Source organism: Centruroides vittatus, unplaced genomic scaffold (assembly GCF_030686945.1).
Source record: "Centruroides vittatus isolate TY-2023 unplaced genomic scaffold, ASM3068694v2 contig_273, whole genome shotgun sequence".
NCBI lineage: Eukaryota > Metazoa > Arthropoda > Arachnida > Scorpiones > Buthidae > Centruroides > Centruroides vittatus.
In genome coordinates, this window is record NW_027121739.1 from 2375538 (window position 1) to 2397156 (window position 21619).

The 21619-nt window shown below is 32.3% G+C and overlaps 1 protein-coding gene across 1 annotated transcript; it reads right to left on the bottom strand.

Annotated features, from left to right (window-relative positions):
* Positions 1-534: 534 nt before the first annotated feature.
* LOC136971844 (uncharacterized) lies at positions 535-18094 on the bottom strand. The gene is made up of 8 exons (XM_067266346.1): positions 18053-18094; positions 17892-17986; positions 16900-16990; positions 15490-15647; positions 4949-5096; positions 4632-4858; positions 910-1164; positions 535-833 (listed from the first exon to the last, which is right to left on the bottom strand). The coding sequence occupies exons 1-4, from the start codon at positions 18092-18094 to the stop codon at positions 15510-15512; spliced, it is 366 nt and encodes a 121-aa protein (XP_067122447.1). The 3' UTR covers positions 535-833; positions 910-1164; positions 4632-4858; positions 4949-5096; positions 15490-15509.
* Positions 18095-21619: the final 3525 nt, after the last annotated feature.

The following is a 21619-nucleotide window of genomic DNA, read 5'->3' on the forward strand; positions in this document are numbered from 1 at the left end:
AAAAACTACAATATATTTCAAATATTAAAAATAATAATTATTATCATTAAAAGTAATTAATTTTAAAATCATGTTCAAGTCGTTTCCCAAACATATGATTAGAAATGTATGTTGACGAGTAAATAATACGAATAACAAATGCAAGTATTTTCTTATAAACAATAAAATTTTAAAAAAAAACTTTATTGATTTTGGCAATAATTTTCAAATGTTATAAATATTTTTTCTGGTAATAAAATATTAAATTTTTATTAAAAGTTATTTTATTGTAATTAAGTATGTAACATATTGCAGTATCGTTAAATATATATTATAAAACACGACATAAGAAGGAGATTTATTTTAAACAATATTATATTATTAACTTAAACGAATATGTGAAATTTAAACTTCGTTTCTAATTTTTTATTTTAGTTGGTTTATAGGCCTACATAGTCCTTTCGGAAAAACAATGAATGGAAGAACTGCTGAAAAACAACATAAATGCAAAAGACATTCTGCATTATTGAAATACCATCAAAATAATTCTTAAACAATAATTGATTATTATACTATTATGAAATCAATTTATGAGCGAAAAGAAATTCCTCACAAATATCAAGATGTGAATCAATCAGACCCTTTATTTAAACAATCGAATTTTTTTCCTCTTTCTAATGAATAATTTTCCAACAAAGCAAATTACAGCAAACAAATAACCCATTGCAAGAAGAGCAAAACATCCAAAAAATTCATTCCAGGTTAACGGACTAAGGGAATTTTTATCATTTGGATATTGCGGATATTTTGGTCGGTGAAACATAATTAATCCAGATTCAAACATTCGAGTTACACTAGAAATCAAAAGAAAATTCCAATGTCAAACTTAATATTCACATTCATTAATCAAATAATATTTATAAATCATACATTTTATTGATTTTTCTTTTATAAGGAAAATTCTTTCTTAGATAAAATGTAATATTATACGATCGAAGTTGTTTTGTCAGCCATAACTTTTATGTTACTCGAACGCTTCGGAAATGTTCTTTTTATAATGTGTATAGTTTGTATACATGCAAAATGTTCATTTTCTACCCTTTCTCTTGCTGTTTTATAATCCACGTAATTTTGATTTTCCTCCATATGCTCGAATAATACTTTTGCAACTCCAGATCTGGCTTCCTACAAAACATTTGTAAAGTGAAATCAATTATACATTATTAAATTGAAAATACAGGGCGAGCAAGAAGTTAGTCAAAAATTACGTATTCATAAACAATGGAAGAGTTGTCAGAAAGAAATGGATTTTGCATTGTAAATATTATCAGCATGGCAGATTTTTGTTGGCGGAGGAAAATATCACCAATTAGTGACGATGATATACAAAATAAACAAAAAAGAAAGAAATTGATTTTTCATGTGTTTATTATACAAGTGTTTGACATTGCCTGTACCATAGTTTAGCCAAGTAACAACACCAGCATATGCAGAGTGCAGAATTTTACTTCATGGCAAATAGCACTTTTCAATTCCAACAATGTGGGAAAACTTGATGAAAACATTCGGACATTTAAAATTATTCTCATTGTCTTTTGCACTGTTGTCTGTTGTTGGTCCTTTTTTAGCTCAACGCCACCTTTCAGTTATTTTTGCAACGTTTTCCTCTTTCAACAAAACCGCCATGCTGACAATACATATCCTACCGACCACATTCCGATAATTCTTTCACCTTTTATGAATGTTTAAAGTTTTCATTGACTTTATCTCACCCTATATTATATTGTACATGAATATAACGAAGTAGCAGTTACACATAATACATAAATAATCAATATCTTCATGCTTATAGTTATTAAAACATTACATCTAAAATATATTTTACCTCGAAATACAATTGGTTTTTAAATCAACTATTGTTTATAGTTTTATCTTATAGTATGTTTGAATATTTTACAAAATGTTTCTGTAGGCATTTATTGTAACCAAATGCGCTCTTCGGTGCCTAATTACTACCATTTTAGTTTTTTGTATTTGAAATGTGTTAAATCCAAAAAATAGTAAGAAAAGAATAGCCTGAAACAAGTACATAGTTACTTATTTTGACAATGCATGGCTACAGTTTTTAACTATTGTTTAAATTAAAAAAATACGTTATATTTAGTTCAGACCAGACTTTCGTACATAGTTAATCGAGGTCTCTGGCCTCTATAATTTCCATATACAGTTTTGATTTCAGTGATGTCTTGCCACTGTACATCATACTTCTGATAATAAACAAATTATGCCAATTATCTTGAGAAAATTTTGAATTGAAATTACTAAGTTTTGAATTTATTTAACATTTTGACATTATTTAAGAAATTCCAGTATTCCAAACTATTCTTAGTAACAATATACAGCATACAGTCAAACCTGTTTTTATGCGGGGGATAGGGACAGGTACATTAAAAAAAACGCATTAAAAAAATCTCACGAAACTTCACGAATTGCTGTAAATAATAGTTTTCGCGACACAATTAAAAAATATTTTTATGCGGTCAACAGGGATCGCATAAAAAAAGTCTCACGTAGAAAATAACTCAAAACCGTACGAAATAGAATTTATTGACAACAGATGTCTGCACTTGACTGCATCGTCTGGTCTATCGTCTGTTTTACATATTTTTGTCCAGGTGATGTTTTGTTGACTTAAAAAGTAAATAATTTCATTTTTTCGCATATTCATGCAATAATATTACTATAATAAGTGCATTTATGCTATAATAAGTTTATTTACCTATAATAAGTCAACGTAAGACGTGACGAATCGCACGAGACTAGTCGCCAACTATACCACACAAATAAAAAATCGCACTAAAAAACCGCACAAATTAAAAATTCGCATAAAAATCGCACAAATAAAAATCGCACATAAAAAGACCGCATAAAAACAGGTTTGACTGTACTGTATATTGCTACTAAAGCAATATCAGAAATGTCACAAAAATTTAAAGATACAGATTTATTTTTGTATCCAAATCATTTTTAGTTTATTTATTTATTTATTTATTTGTTTTGTGTTCATGTAAAAATTCACTTTTATATTATGTAACATGAAATTATCTTCCACGTTGTTTTAAACTACAAGTAAGTTAATATCACTGTCCTTCCTTAATCTCGAGAGCGAAGTTAGAAAGATAAAACTCGAGACAAGATATGAGAAACTTGAGGATATGAGGTCTCGATTTACTAAATAATACAAACTCTCGTTTCACATCGAAAGTCACTTTATTTCAATTAAAATATTTTCTTCTGAACAGAATTAGATAGATCACCAACATTACTCTATTGTTAAAAGGAAAAGTGTGATGGACAGGAGTAAAATATTACTGAAATTGAGAGTATTGTGACAAAAATACTAGCTTTGTTGCATACATTGCTTTTCTTTGATCGTGACAAGCTACTTTGGCATTTTTCATTTAAATCTGCTCCTATTTAACAATTTTTTAATGTTTGTTTATTAAGTGCAATTGTTTTACGCTACAAAATAACATTTTCTTTTTTATCTTCCCAATCAGCTACAATACCAATCTTAAATTGTCACATAAAACATTCCCTGTGATGAAAAACAAAACAAAAGTTTAGTTTTATCCAATTCAATATTATTATTTTCTTTGATAGAGAGATAACCATTCAGTTTCACTTTATTATCTTTCACAGTAGTTTAAAACAGGCCCTGGATTTGGTTTAATATTTCTTGTTAAAAATTATAACTAAATGGAAATTATATATAAATACAATATGTAGAGACTAAGCTAGTGTACTAGAAAGTATGCCAGTAACAAGAATAGTCAGCATCAGCCCCGTACAAGAAGAAATAAATAAACTGAAAATAAGTTATATCAAACATCTATCGGAGTTTTGTCAAATATTCAACGTTCAACCAATTAATATTTTCTACATTACTGCTATAATTAGGAAAAGAAATAGTACAGTGATTCTCGTACTAGAAAACCCAAACATTCTTCTATAACTTCTTACTTTATTGTTCTTTATGCAGACATTTTCAACACTTCTTTAGGAAGAGCTTGTGTTGCAAGATATACGGTAAGTGAATGTGACATGGAAAACATAAAGTAATGAAACAGTTGAGGAATGTTCGAATTTTACGGTTTTAGGGTTTAATATAATTATCAGATGTATTTGTATTATACAGAATGACTCACCCTCTATAATACAGATACATCTGATAATTATATTCTACAAGTAGACATTATTGACGTTATTATAGTAAATTTCAGCTGTTTAGTAAGCTGTACATTACTGAAAATAGATAGATAATTAACTAAAAATTGTAGGAGAAAGCCAAAAATTTTTTGAATTTAAAAATTATGCTGTGTTCAATAACTCTATATTTAGTTACATTACTCTTATTAATTTCATTTTTGCTTTATGCCTTTAACAAATTATATGTAGATTCTACACTGTGTGTAACGATTTATTTCCTGATATCAAGTAATGTACATTAGTTTTCGAAAAAAATTTCAACGGTCCATTACAAACAAACATTCCATTACAAACATCCTTATTGAGCAGTTGAATTGAAGAAAAAATTTTATAAAAATACATACAGAAATATAAAACAAATAACATTACATCATAATTAATACCTTAAAAATTGCATCTTTCCCTACAGGTGTAGTACCACAAGAGAATTCTTGTCTTTTTACGGCATCTGCTAATTCGTAGAAATTGGTTGGTATCCATTCATTGTCTACGGCTGTTAGAAAAGACATTAGTATTCCTCCATAGCCGTATCCCAGAACGACAGCACACAGCAGCCAGATTCCTATTATTAGTCTCGATAAAAATCGTGTAACAAAATCTAAATTTGATCCTACAATTATATATATAATATATTTTATTAAATTTAATCGTTAAGAAAATCTGAAAATTAAAATATAGCGATAAGGTAAACAATGGATACCTTGTAGAACAACGCTTGAAAACAGAATCCAAATAGTGTTTTTGACTGAACAAAATTTTTCGTACACACGCAGCTTATTTTCATTTTTTAAAATTCGAGATAAGATGAATTCCGTTATTAATATAAATACGAAAATTAATATCCATACCTGAAAATAAATTTTAAGGTTTATTGTAACTTTTTGTTTATTTATGAGATCTCCAGCAAATGGAAGTAGAAGTTTAATGTTTTTATCGAAAAATCTAAATTAACGGATTAAAGTAAAAAGTTAACGAATTCGAATTTAAAAATTCTGAACCGTACTTTCATAGAAAACTTTAATACAGCTATAAAGGAAAATAGTGTTTGAAGTCATTTATTATGCAATACAAGCTTTTTTTGTTTTTCGTGCCCATTTGAATTAATACAATGTGCTTTTGCAAACAGGACATAGAAACTATTCTCACAGGAGCTAACTTTTCTGAGACTTAAATACAGTTGAAAGCAACTTTGATGAGACAGTAATTTTATTTTTGAAACGAAAGACTTTATTAAGGCTTTACAACAAGTGCGTTGAATTATACCGTGTTTGCATCTTTGCATCTTTTCTGATCAAAAGACAAAAAAATAGACGTTTGAGAACTCAAAATAATCCACTTTTCCACTTTGTGCCTGAAGCTGCTTCTGATCGGAACCACTAGGACTACAAAATATCAAAGGTTCAGCCAAATCCAGTCAGACTCATTGGTCATAAAGGTTTTGCCATGGCCCTTTAAAATTGAATTTGCATTAGTCCAAGGTCACAAACACTGGACAAAAGTTGGCAATCTACTGTTCATCTATCATCGATTTATAAGTTCTTAAAGTTATTTCTTAAAGTCATCTTAAAGTTATTATATATTTAAATATATAAGAAATTTGGTATTTATATTTACTGGTGTAATAAGCCCTAACATAAGTGGTTTAAGTTATATGAAACGTTTAACATTATTCGTTATTAACCATACATTGGACAAGTTTTTGTCAGCATGTAGATTTTTTAATAGTTTAACAATGAATTCGTTAAAAGACTAAGATCTTGCTTTGTAGTCAACAATTGAAACTAATTTCATAACAATAATCATAATCATCTTGATGTTCTGTTTTCTTATGTTTGGAACTGTTTGTAAACTTCTTTACCCTTTCTTTTTGAAACCGTTGTCTTTCATCTAAGATGAAGTGAAACCACACTTATCGATAAACATTAATTTCAGCTGTTCGTTAGGTGCATTTACAGTGAAGACCTTCTCATATTCGTATCGCAAATCAATTGTATTTTGAATATTAACACTATCGAACATTTTATTGCTTCTTTTCTAAGTAGCTCATAGCTGTATATTTAAGACGTTGTATATAGTTGCTAAAGACAACTTAAAGTTAGCAATATTAACGTTATATGCTTAGTTTCCTCAATGTTCCTTTCAAAGTCCATACTATTGTCGGTGTTATCTTTTTAAAGTGTGGTAGGAATGTTCTTAAGTATGTTCTACGTGTCGAGCTGTATTATAATTTTTGGACAGCTGTTGTCTAGCTTCTTTATTATTTAATTCTTCTTTATCAGTTAACTTATCAAAATATGTCGTAACTCATTGAGCTGCAATTTGTAAAAATTGTAGACCTATAAATTCTCACTGTTGATTGTCTGCCTGTCTCTCTTTCCTTAATCTGTAGAAAGAGGTAAGTTGTATCAAAGTCGAGACAAGAGTAGGAAAGCGTAGCGGAAAGAGGAGGGATGAACAATACAAGAACATCAGATGACGTGTAATGTAACGTGGATGTAATTCAGAAAGTTTTCCCTGAATGGAGTTACATACATGACCGGCAAGACTCTATGGAAATCAGAAGAAAATATGATGTATAGAGGCATTACACTACTAATTTGAGATGAAAAAATATTTTTTAAATTTAATACATTAAGAATATGATTAAAAATTACAGCCAGGCATGGTGACTATGTCACAATAAATAATTGCTCCTTAGTTATTTTATCGTAGGGCATTTCTTACAGAGAATCAGTCAGTTCATTGCCTTCTAATGGAGACGAGAAATGCGAATGAAATCTGTTGTCACGTGTTTTTAAACTCTGAAACTTATGAAATATTTTATTAAGGTCGATAAAATATGTTGATATTTTAAATTAATGGAATGTATATAGAAATTGTTACTAAGATAGTGTAAATTCTATTATCTAGATTTTAAAAATGCGGTATTTAAATGAACTTGATGATTTTTCAGTGAGACTAAGTCGAAAGTGTTTGAATTCTGTTGATAAGCCGTGAAAAATGCTTTAAACCGCAAAACAGTAACTAAATTTTGGCATAAAATACTTTGCCAAAAATGTTCATACATAATGTTAAAAGCAATAATTCCAAAAAATTATAAAAAATTAAAAAAAATTTTAATTTATTTCAATTTATTTTTTTCAATTTATAAAAATTTCAATTTATTTAAAAAAAATTCAAATTTCAAATTTATGTTCACACATGTCCAATCACATATTTCAAAATGTTACTTTACACAACTTGTATACAAGAATCCTCTAACATAAACGTGCATTAGTCACATTTTTGAAGCACAGAAGTTCCTTACTTTGCAATGTATATTATTAATGTATAAATTAGGGTTTCTCTAACGGGATCTTGGATCCTGAATGTTTTTAAGGGTTAGTTAGTTAGTTAGTTCTAGTTTTTTGGCACAAGAGCCATACAGGCTATGCTGCGCCATGACAAATGGTAAAATTAAACAAAGCTAAATATATATATCACAAAACGTCAATACAACACAAAAACACAAACAAGTGCAAACAAACAGAACAACACAAATATAAATATATAATAAATAAATAAATAAATAAATTAGTTAACTTAAATCTCTCTATTAATATTTATAACTTTCAAAAAGTTCAGTATCTTATCAAGATTTGGCCTCTGGCCCAAAATCTCTCTCAAAGTTGCATTTCCGAAATGCTGTCTGCGACTCTGGTCAAAAGCAACACAGTTGCAAAGTATATGTTTAACACTTAAAGTACAAATGCAATACTGGCATACTGGCTGGTCATCACCCTTCAAAAGGTATTGATGAGTAAGCCGAGTATGTCCATCCAGCGAGTAAGAATGACTTCAGATCTCCTATCGTACTGTTTCTTGTGTGTCCAATTTTCTATTATAGGTTTGATCTCGTAAAGTTTATTGTGGACTTGTTCGTTCCACACATTTTGCCATCTCTCTGCTAGTCGTTTTTTAACAACCAGCTTCAAGTCATCTCCTTCAATAAACATTGTATGCTGAGAAGGACTTGCTGACTTTGCAGCTGCGTCAGCTGCTTCATTTCCTTTTATACCTACATGGCCTGGGACCCAACAGAATTTTACAAAAATATTACTCGCAATAAGATGGCAAAACAGTTTGCGAATTTTAATCACTATAGAGTGAGAACTAGGTTCATGTGAGATCAAAGCCTGAAGTGCACTAACTGAGTCAGTGTAAATAACACAGCGACGATGACCTTTACTAATTATATATTTTAAGGCTAGGTAAATAGCCTGCACCTCTGCAGTAAAGATGGAAGAATTCGATGCAATTTGTTCTGCCACGATCTCATCCTGGCAGACAAAGGCTGAGCCAACGTAATCAACCGATTTCGATCCATCAGTATAAATAGGAATTAAATTCCTGTCATGGTGTTGAATTTCTGCAAAGTGCTGCCTATAGATGTAGTCCGGGGTGGATTCCTTAGGAAACTGCTTTAAGCTAAAGTCAACATTAATCACAGGAGTTGACCAAGGTGATATATTATCGACATCGGCCTGTGAAATGTTGCTTGTGTCCAAATCAATCGTGCTGCTTACATTCTCCATTCTAATGTCAAATGTAGGGACACAACTTGGGCGAGCTGTAAATAATCTTTTCAGCTGAGTATCTGATACTCTACAATAAACTGAAGGTTTAGCCAGAGATTTCTGTTTAATGTAATAGAACAAAGACAACTGCTCTCTCCTGAGAGATAGTGGAGGCTCATAAGCATCCACGTACAAACTTTGAACAGGAGAAGTTCGAAATGCACCAGTGCACAAACACAATGCTTGATGGTGGATTGGATCCAGCATCCGAAGAGTAGATTCTCGCGCAGAGCCATAAACAACACATCCATAATCCAGCTTAGAGCGAACGAGGACTCTATATATCCTGAGCATCGAACATTTGTCTGCTCCCCAGGATAAGCAGCATAATACCTTTAAAAGGTTCAGAGATTTTAAACATCTACTCTACAAATTGTGCAAGTGTGGTAAGAACATCAATTTATGGTCAAACACAACACCCAAAAATTTTGCTTCATTGACCATTGGGATTTTAACCCCATTTAGGTGAATTTCAGAGTCCAGGTGCAAACCACGCCTTCGGCAAAAGTGGATGCACGAGGTCTTCTCTGCATTAAAAGTAAAACCATTGATCTTGGACCAATTGTCTATGCGATTTAGGGAGGTTTGCAGTTGTCTTTCAATAAAACTCATGTTAGTAGACTGACAGGAGATCTGAAAGTCATCCACATACAAGGAGTGTTTCACACTGGGAGGAAGACACTTAGCTATGCTATTAATTTTTATTAGGAAAAGAGTCACACTCAAAATAGAACCTTGAGGAACACCCTCTTCTTGAGTGAAAGGCCTAGACAAAGTGTTGCCCATCCTAACTTGGAATCTTCAATTCTGCAAGAAGTTTTTTATAAAAATTGGCAGATTACCCCGCAGTCCAAATTCATGCAGATCATGGATCGCCAGCAGCGATCATAAGCCTTCTCTATGTCGAAAAACACAGACACTAAGTGCTGTCGTCTTACAAACGCTTCGCGTATAGATGTTTCAAGAATTACTAAATTGTCTGTGGTACTTCTGTTCCTACGGAATCCACTCTGATGTGGTGAAAAGTAGTTCTTTTCCTCTAGGAGGAACATCAGGCGTCTGTTTACCATTCTCTCGAAAAGTTTGCAAAGACAACTAGTCAGAGAAATTGGTCTATAATTAGAGGGATTCTTGCAGTCTTTACCTGGCTTGGGAATAGGAATAATGATTGATAGCCTCCAAGAGTCAGGAAAAGTATGTTCTGTCCATATTCTGTTGAACAGATTCAGAAGGTTACTAAGGGAATTGTCTGACAGATTTTTAATCATGCTGTAATGAGATTTTATCCGGCCCTACAGCAGTATTCCCCGAGCGAGAGATTGCTGTACATAGTTCTATTCTGCTGAATGGCACATTATATTCCTCATTAGATGGAGAGTGGAAGTTTAGATATTGTTTTTCACTTTGGACTGTATAAGCCTGGAAATTTGTTGTATACATAATATTGCTGGATGAAGACGAAAATGTTTCACCCAACAAATCAGCAATACCTTTTATGTCACTGATTATTGTGCCATTATTTTCCAGCATGGACAGAGAGTGACAAGCATATTTCCCATTAATTTTATGGATTTTATCCCAGACTGCTTTTGAGCTGGTGGAAGATGTTATGCTAGAAACATACTTCCTCCAGGAATCCCTTTGGCTTTGCCTCCTTATTTTTCTGGCATTTGCCTTTGCTTTTTTAAAAGCTATCAAATTCTCAGCAGTGGGGTATCTTCTGAAAATCCCCCATGCTTTCTTTTGTTTTTTAAATGCTGCCTCGCAATTCTGATCCCACCATGGTTTCGGATGTTTCGGATATCTGGTTGACGTTTTCCCCATTGTTTTTTCGGCTGCCTGAATAATACTCGATGTGACAACTTCTACTGCATCATTGATATCGGCAGTATTGACCATTTCTTCAGTGATGTTAGCCAAAGAGGAAAATGTAGGCCAATCTGCCGTTTCAAATTTCCAGCGTGGTGGACGGGCTGTTTCACAGCTTTCTCTGCCTCGGTATTTTAGAAATATTGGGAAGTGGTCACTGGAAAGTGGATTAGATCCAACCTCCCATGTAAACGCTGAAAACAGATTCGGGGTTGCTAATGATAGGTCAATGGCAGTGAATGTTCTTGTTGGGGCGTGGAAGTATGTCACTTCTCCAGTATTAAATAAATACAGTTGGTGATTGCCTATAAATCTCTCAATGGCCCTGCCTTGACGGTTTATGTCGGGACTGCCCCACATTGGATTGTGGCCATTGAAATCACCAAGTAAAAGGAATGGAGTCGGTAGTTGTTCAACCAAGGCATCCAATTCATCTTCATCGACTCTGACATCTGGTGGCAAGTATATGGAACAAACTGTGACAGTTACTCCAATAGAAATTCTGACTGCCACAGCTTGCAGCTCTGTTGTTATTTGTACCGGTAAGGACGGGATGCAGTTTGAAACCAGTATAGCTACATTTCCACTGGCGCGGTTGTGGCTATCATCATCCTTGCGGTAGAGTCCAAATCCTTTTAAAGATATTTTTTCTCCAGGTTTTCAATGTGTTTCCTGGAGTGCCACGCAGAGAGATGTGGTAGATAATGTCAGGTGTTTAACATCAGAGAAGTTGTTGCGGAAACCACGACAGTTCCACTGAATTATTTTATAATCCATTATGTGTTTGAGGCAGCATTTTTCGCAAAAGTGTCCCTCTTCAATTTAACTGATGATTTTCCTTTTAGAGGCGATGTTGTTTGGGTCATCTCCAGTTTATTCTCTTCGTCAGAGATATCAGAGAACTCACTCATCGACTGAGCTTTTGATTTTTTGGATTTGGAGAGTGCTGCTTTCACTCTCTGTTTGTTTAGTGGGTTCTTACTCGCTTTTTTGGAACCCACATTCCTAGTTGTTATCCCAGTTTTTGGTAGAGGTGTTTTTGCTTTTGTACTCTCCTGTTCTGGTGTTTTCATAGATGGGAGTATTAAACATTTCGCATGGCGTGTAAGAGATTCACTTGGGGAGACAGAAATCTTTGTTTGAACCCCACATGTGTTAGTAGATTTTAACACGGCAGCAAATGTTTTTTGTTGCATAGGTGCACTTAGACTGACCATGCGATGAGCCTCTGGATATGAGATGTTTTTTACAGTTTTTACCCGTTGGATCTCTTTTTCTCTTTGCCATGCAAGGCACTTTCGTGAGTAGGAAGGATGGGCATCTTTGCAGTTCACACAGTGTGGCGTACTTTTACATTCAGTACTGTTGTGACCTTCAGTTCCACACTGTGCGCACAAGTTTTTGCCTCGACAAGAGGTCTGGGAATGTCCAAATCGCTGGCATTTAAAGCAACGCAGCGGATTTGGAATATACGGACGAACTGCGCAGCGCAGATATCCTGCTGTAACGAAAGATGGCAGTGTCGGGTTGTTGAATGTGATAATTAAATGTTTAGTGGGTATCAACTTGCCGTCTCGACAGATCGAAATGCGTCGGACAGAAGTGACACCTTGGTCCGAGAGGCCGATCTGAATGTCTGATTCGTTTTCAGACATCCAGTCAAACTCAGATATCGCACCACGTGATGAGTTCAAACTTTCGTGTGGTGTGACCGATATTCCCATGTCTCCAAGAGTTGTAATTGACAAAAGCTTTGTTGTTTGTTGAGGAGAGGCTGTTTCTACGAGTAAGTCCCCTGACCTCAATTTTTGAATTTTTTTCAAATGCCCAATGGTTGATTCAAACAGCTTTTGAATCAAAAAGGGGGAACACTTAGCAAGGGGTTTTTCTCCAGTTGCATGTACTATTAAGTAAGCAGGTTGGCTGGAGGTCTTTTCTTTGGTCGCTTGAATCGAGTTTTTGCAATCCATATTTAAGAATGTATATTCAGCTCCTGGTGACCCCACCCACCATGGGGCTTGACAGGAGGATGCTGTCACATGGGAGACTCCCATAGACCGTCGCACCAGGGTTTCCCAGGAGCTATACCCTCACAATGCAGTCAAGAAGAGCACACCTTGTCTGACGTGTCTGCCTGGTCTGCATCGATCGGTTGACTCCAAGTCGAGGTCAAGAATGACTCAACGACCAGCCGATTCACTCAAACGGAGCCTGATTTGAGCCTCTTGTTTATCCGAAGCAGGGGCCAAAGCAGTGTGTTGGGGACGGTATGTTGCCCCTTAACTACCAGGATCTCCCTTTTTGGCATACGGGCCACCATGCAGGCAAACACGTGGGTGGGCGTTCAGATCCCAGGGATGGTAAAGAAGAGATACTAAACCATCTCTGGGAGGTCCCCTCATTACGGACAGGAACCCACATCGAGGGGAATGTTTTTTAACCTGGGAAATTCTTCTCATCCTGAGAAATCCCACAACTTTCTTAAAAGTTTACTTTTTCTTATTTTGTGTTAAGATTGAGAGAATTTTCCTAACAGAAAGTATAATTAACTCATAAACTGTCAGAATAATTTGTATTTATTTGTGAGCCCGCGAAATTTTGAATCACAATCGGGAAAAATTTAGCCCAAAAAAATTGTAAAATTATTATTATTATTTTTCGAAATGTAAACATACCTGATAGGAAAAAAAGCAGAATCAGATTGGAGGTCATCGATAGTAACAACAAAGTGGGAAAGTTGACACTTAGCTGTCAAGAATGCATCCTCCTTGTCAACAACGGACGATAACGTGACCCCTTTTCCACGACAATTGTATAAAAGAGCGAGCCACTGGAAGCTCCAGAGTTCGCATTCAGAAGTTGTATTTTGTAACAGTGTCCTTTCCATCTCCTGGACCTCTGACCGGGAGAAGGAAAGGACCCGAACTAGACAATGAGAAGACTCGGTTAGGAGACATGTAATGGCTCCAAAATTTCCATGTAGTAATCTCTGCATATAGCTTTCCATCCACAATCGAGGTAATTATTGGCGGACTGCAAAATTTCTCTCTCTCAATGAAAATAAGCCTAGCTGGTAGATTAGCCCTATGTAAAATATTAGATTTTGTAATCACATCGTAATCGCATTTAATCGCATCTAGCCTTATATAACCTCTAAATGTATTAACTCTGCGTAGCCTCGTATAACTTAGTATTAGATATAAAATAAACCTGTCTCCTTTCTATCTGGCACACGGACATCTATCAACTTGCTCACGACCTCCCCACTTGATTTTGCCCTCCTTAGCCATTCAACAACATCGAGGTCTGGTTTCAACAACCCGTGCAGTGTAAGTAGTCACTAGGGATTGTCTCAGTAGCCCCCTGCTTATCTCACATATGAATTTTCAGTATACTTATTTGTTTTTTAAATTTTTTGTTGTTATGGCGTGTAACAGGTTGTCAATAATTAATATGTAACCTATTTGTGGCAGGACTCCGAAAATTCTTTACTTGTCAGAACCATCAATATCTTGAATAATTGCGCTGATGCTGTCTTAATTTTTAACCATGTCCAATAGCTTGAATAACTTCATTATGCCCAATTGTGCAAATTGAACAAGAATTCAAAACAATGTAAAATATGCATGTATGAAATTTTTTTTCATAAAACTCATTACTAAAGCCAAAAGAACTGTTGAATTATTGGGCTATGACGGATTTAATAGCGGCATCGCTTGATGCCGCTATTAAATCCGTCGAAGTAGACAAATCAAGGTACTAGGGAGCAAAAGAAGTACTACTATCTCGAAAACGAACTAGAAATCTTCCAGGCTACAAGTAAAAAAACACATATCATTTCTCTTTTCTTAAATGCATAAAAGACGATTCTACCGATATCAATTGAATCGAAAAGGGCATTGAATTAAAATAAGCTTTTTTGCATTGTAAAATCTTATTATAAAAATTTACAATAACACTTTGTATTATTTTTTCATTTAAAAACCGAAGATTACCTTTTAAGTTAGAACTTTGATAAAAGTTCATTTTTCTCTTTAAATTTTCAACTAAATTCAACGCATTTTTTAAAGCAGTTTCCAACAAACTTTAATAAATTTTTTCTATTTGTGAAAATTTCTATTTAATTCGAAGTTAATTTTTAATATATATTTTAAACAGCATTATTAATATTATGATTTTGAAGGTTGAGGAACGTATTAAATTACTTTAAAAATGGAAAATAATTATATCATTCGATTTCAAAATATTTTTTACATTTTAAAAATAATTAATTATATCCCAGGATTTCCCGGGATCTCGGAAAACAGTTCACTTTTTCTCCGAAATCTCTGGACAAGCAAAGGACCGGGAAATGAAAAACCTTAGTATAGATATTACTAAAATTTCGTAAGGAGAGTTAGAAAGAAAAATATGTTTTTGAAAAAAACAATAAAAAGTGAAACTTTATTTTAAATTCACACTTACACAATTTAGTTTACTTAACTTATATATTACATTATTAAAAAGTCTTGCAACGAGTTGCATAACGTTTCCAGTTATTAAGACATTTTGTTTAATATATAACTTTTATATTATTAATCCTATTGAATAAATAACATTAAAAAATAAAATAAAATTATGGATCCATCTGTTATGACATTTTGTTATAAAACCTTTCTATATTTTAAATTATTATTATACGACAAAAAGTTTGGCATTAATATTCATATGAAATGTTTTGAAATCATTGTTTTTTCTAAGAACTAAAAGCACTTACCTCAAATGAAAAAGGTCTAATTATGCTTTTCCATGTTGACTCTTTTTTCTCTGTTTAACTATGAAAGTAATTGGATTCACATTAACAATCGAACTGTAATCCAACAAATCGAAGAAATCGCGTCTCATGTACATGGGGAATCCAGACATATCTGCTTCCTATATAAGAAAAAGCACCACAACATTAGAATTTAAAACTAAATTACAAGATCTACATGTTGTTATGCAATATTGTATAGTAAAACCTCGTATACTTGGACATATAGGAGGTGAGAGTTGTTCGGATTTACGAAAGTTCGAGTTAGCAGAGGTTTTCACCGATGACGTGTTAAACAATAAAAATGATATACGGTACATTAATTTATTTCGATTAACACTATTCAGAAGATCTGAAAACATTTTATGACAGTACAGTATGCAACAATGTAGTCTTTACTAACGTTCTGACTACAGCAATATAATGAATACATGGTACTGAAAAGTCTTCAAAATATCTAAAACACACATTAATTATAACTACTTTCCTGGCTTATGTATAAGAGGAAAGTATGGTGACTGTTCAAAAACTGACCCCTAACATTTCATATTTAAACACTACGGGGTCCTAGAAATAAAAAGAAATGAAAAAAGTTGGGGTTTTATTCTGTGTATATTGTTGTTAGTGTGTATGGCCAAGCTATCACTTTTTATCCATTTTTAACCTTAATAACCCCTGTGTGTTTTGTCGAAACTTTTTCACATTTGTTATTGGATTTGACTATTTGGTAGAAATTTTACTAGAAATTTCCAGAAATATCGGACCATTAGTTAAAGAGATATAGCTTCACAATCTTAATATCTCTCGAATCAATCATCCGATTTTCAAGAACATTTCTAGAAATATTTCCCCAAAACACGTAAACCTGCCTGCAAAATTTTAAAATTTTTCGAGTAAAGAGTTAAAAGTTGTTAATAGGTGAAATAATGATGTCTTCTATACAAACATCCAACAGAAAAAAACCTAACTCTTTTCGAATTTTTAGAGCTTTCAATGTAAGTATAAATTGTAAAAATAATACAAGAATGTATTCTTGTATGATTTTCAATAGTCCAATTTTCAAAACTTATGTACTGATTTTTTTCAAATTGGGTTCATATATAATATTTCATACTTTACGATCGATAAAATTTTAGTTTTTTTCATTATTACATAAGGTATTTTAATCGGAAGAAAGTTTTATGATTAAGTCATAATTATAATAGATACAGCCAGGTGTACGTAACACTCAATTTTTACTATTTCGTATGTTTTGCTGGTTACAAGTGAAAACAATAGAGATAATATGCAGAATTTCAACTATTGATTAAAATGCAATAATACTTAAAAATCAAGTTAATATTTATTTATGATATTAAATGGGTTATACAAAACCTTATTGATCACTTGTCCCTTCATTCCGTGATAAGTTCCATTTAATTTCGTGTTTCCAAAAACCTTCGGAATCAGTTGAACAATTTTATATCTAAAAAATTATTATGTTGAATTCGAATTTTGATATTTATACAAAATAAATGCGTATTAAATATTTCTAGATATTCATATTTAATTTAAAAAATTCTGTAACTTAAAAAGCAACTTATGGATTATTATTTTTGATGTACATTTTTGCATATATATAGCCTATATATACAAATAATAAATAATATACAGCAGGATAACAAAAGTCTCTTCCCTGTATCAATTATTTCAGGAAGTAATAGGGCAATCACTGTAGGCATTTGCTGATGTGTTGTACGTTGGATAAGCACTACACGATGATGCAAATTTTCATACATTTAAGCTCCTCTATCGGAGATGGCTATTGTAATCTCGGTCCCTCTTGTAAATCGGGCAACAGTGTCAATTATGAAGTCGTATCACACCAAAAAATACATGCCGTTACATTTTAGTGCATTACAAAATATCAAGTGTGATTCCAGAACAGCTATTAAATATGACAAGTAAATCTTTCACTGCACAGCACTCAAGGTGTAGAAGTGCACTGCATAACACGAATGCTGAGTGTTTGAGTGTGCAGTTAGGTATCAATTTACGCTGTTTTATTTAATGGAGTCTGATATTCACTATTAAATCAGATCATATTATATAATTTCTATTCTAAATATAACCCTTTTATTACAATCGTGTTATGCAGTGCTGACCACTACCCTTTGTGTGTTCTATAATGTAGCATATAGCTATGATATTTAATTGCCTTTTCCGAAATCTTATTTGATATTTCGGAGTACATTAGGATGTAATAGTTAGGTATTTATTCCTATACTACAAATGTCTACGGTGTTTGCCCTCTTATTTATTGAAATCATTATGATGTACAGAAATTTTTGTTACTATCTTATATAACATAAAATATTTATTTCTACCTAAATTTCAATTTTTGTTGAATTGCTTTAAAAACGACAATATATGGAGCCCAGGTTATTTCTGTTTTAGATTCGGTAAAACTCATCCATTCATTCTACAAAATTCAAACAAGATTAATTCTTTATATTTATATTATAAGGAAAACTAAAATGAAAGTTACATCGACTGCAGCAATCTTCCATACGTAGTTTTCATCCATCATTTTTCTGAAAATAAATATTGAGAAATTTTGAAAAATTTATTTTATTATTAACAAGATCCAATATCACAATAAATCGTAAGTTCAAATTAATTCCACTCGAATCAAAACAAATGCAACACGTTTAATTCAAAATTGTATTCAAAATTCAATTGATACTAATGTAAGTGATTTCAGCGATATTTTTCACAGTTTGGATTAAGAAGCTCAGCCAGATAATTGTTGTTCATCATTGATACAAATGAAGAATACGACCTGCTTATGGGATATATTTATGACGTAAAAAAGTGAGTGATATATAAAAATTACTTGGATCTGAAGTAGCCAATGTGTAAAAGAGAAATGTGGCACTCTATTAAGAAGAACCTCTAACTCAGCGAACACAAATAATGGTGTTGTATGAATGTTTAAATGCTTCGTAAATCAATGCTGTATTTATGCTATAGAGTACCATGACAGTGCTCTTGTACTATTTTTACAAAGGGCGAAGCCATCTACTTTGTGAACATCTGAGTTGAACTTTAGACAATGTACTGTACAGTACATCGGCACGTTTTAGTTTTTCGGATATTGCGCCATAAAGTTAAATGTGCCCATACAAACCTCTAGAGACGATGGTGATTCGAAGTCGAGGGCCGGTTAGCACCCTGGCACTTTTAAATTACGAGTTCAACCTTGACGTATATTCCATTTTTTTAAAAATTTACAAGATTTAAAATACTTTAGATGCAGCGGTTGGCAATCTTTCTGATCTCACGAACTACTAAACTCATAATTTTGAATCCCGCGGACCACTATCATGAATCTTTTCAAACGATACAAAATCTGTAGAATAATGATCATAAAACTTCAATTTTTCTTTATTAATACGAAATTCGCGTGTTTAATTATAAGAAATTAATGAAAGCCTAACGTTCATTGCTGCTTGTTTGAAATTAGTTTATGGTTTCTTAGCGCTTTTCCACGAAGGACAACAATCGCACTCGCAATATTATTTATTTTTCATTATTTATTGATAACCGTCACTTCGTATTTGCTTTTAGATTCAAATAAAAAACCCCAATGAGTGAAAAAAGGAATTAACCATTTTGTATTTCTTTCGTAATTCTTCGTGGTACCCTCAGTTGATCAATGCTCAAATTTCTCCACGTACCACCCAAATTTTCTCCAGGACCATCAATGGTACACGGACCACCAGTTGCCGGCCGCTGCTTTAGAGTATTTTAAATTCTAATTTAAGTACCAAAATCGATACTTGTTTTGAGTATACAGTAATACCCCGAACTTACGCGATAGGTGGGACCGAGCGATAACTGCGTAAGTCGGGGTGTAATTTCCCATATAAATACATAGAAATTGTTTTTAATTGGGGCCGGAGACTAAAGAAAACAATAATTTAGAAAAAAATGTTTGATAAAATCTGAGATAATACATATGTATAACAAATTATATCATTAAAATCGTAAACCGAAGTGATTTTGATGCTTCATAAAATCTAACAAATTCGTCTGACTACTCAAAGATTTTTTCTCCCACAAAAGTTCTTCGTAGAATGCTAATAATTTTTTTATTTCTCGTTTTGTAGAAAAAATGTGCTCTTTGTTGGAGTCTATATTTTCCAAAATTTGTAACCCCTATTTAATTAAACTGAGGCCTTCTGTCAAGATAATACCGTGGCGTTTACGAATGATGCTTGAACTTAAAGATTGAGCATTTTTCACAGCTTTGAGAATTTTTTCTTTACCTCTTATAATTGTTCTGACTGTCGATTCCGGTAGATCAAACTTCTTTGCCAATTCACAAATTTTCATTTATGTATCAAAGTCTTTAATAATGTTAACTTTACATTCCAAAGATAATTTTTTTTCCTTGTTCGATGCAGAAAAATTAGTTCTACTTCGTTTGGATGACATAGTAGAGTTTCTCAAGTCTCCGTAGATATAACAAACACAGTTATCGGCGCGACACATCCGAACATGTAAGTTGAACAATAGAGTGGAGGGAGTGAGTAATCAAAAGTTGCATGGCGCTCAAACAAAAGATGAATCGTCGAGATTTGAAAATCGCGTAACTCCGGGTTCGCGTAAGTCGGGGTAGCGTAAGTCGTGATATTACTGTACTTCAAAATACAAAAAGTAGTTTATTTGTAGTATTTATAATAACAACACAACTTCCTTGAACATCCTAGCTAAAGTATTTCATATAAAATACTAAATACTCCCAAATTATTAAAAACAGCAACTGAAACAGTTTAATTTGTATTGCCTGGCTTTATATATACTGTATATGTGTCTTACTTTTGAAGCAAGTAATATCTATTAATTTGATCTTTATGCGTTTAAAGCTGTTTCAAAGCATTCAAAGCTAAAATTAATTTTTATTCTGATAATATGACGTCTATAATAGATTATTACTTGCTCTAGCTAAACGACTTGAATAAAGTTAGAATTATATTTGATTACATATAAAATATAAGCATATAAAATTATTTACAAGATAATGACATTAGTTTCTGCAATTTTGACTATTTTATTACTGATGCACTTTGCTTATAAATCAATAGAATGAGTTTCTTAAAAACTGTATTGAAAAATTAGTTTACTTTCTGCAGTGGTATAAAAAAATAATACCTTTCATACTTACTTTCTTTTATTCTAGTATTTCTTTTAATTACATAATAATAAAACTAATAATTTGAACTTTACTAGAACATATTCGAGACTGACTTTACTCTGATATAAATGTGGCGAATGAATTCGATTTTAATTACCGAAGTAAATATGTTGTCATGGTAATAAGTTTTCGAAAAATATCGATTGGCCTTTAATTATTTGCGCGATTAATCTTTAATTATTTGCAAAATCTTAGTTATTTTTTTATTTAATTTTCATTTAGTTTAGAAAAATGACAAAATTTCTATGTACTGTTTATATATCTGTCTTTTTGAGTGTCTTCTGATTAAATTTATCTTGAAGTAAGCAATTCATGGAAATTAGTTTAAATGCTTATAAACATGCCAAAAATTTTAATATTTATGTTTTATTTTTATACCTAAACTTATATTGCAGTACGTTTAGTAACGTATACCAGAAAATTTAAAGTATATGCGTATTTTTTCGTGTATTTTACTTTTTTTCGACTTTTCCACGTCAACTATTGAAAACCTAGAGTTTAATCGTTTAAATCGCAGTAACTGATCAATTATTATTGGGAAATATAATTTTTACAATCGAAAAAAATAATCATGTATGTGTCATGCTATTCCATTTTTAATATTATTTTAATTATTTAATTTAAATATTCTTCATATCAAATAAATATTTGTATATAATTCTCATTGCACATTACCATATGAAACTTTTTTTAAAGTATCAACCAATGTTAAACCTACTGATATTTTTGAATAATGGGAAATATTCAGTCATAAATATGTCGATATTGTATTTATATCACGACTTTAAAGACATTTAACAAAAATTAAAATTATTTTAAAATGAGAAATAACAGACAACAACGATAGATTTTCTA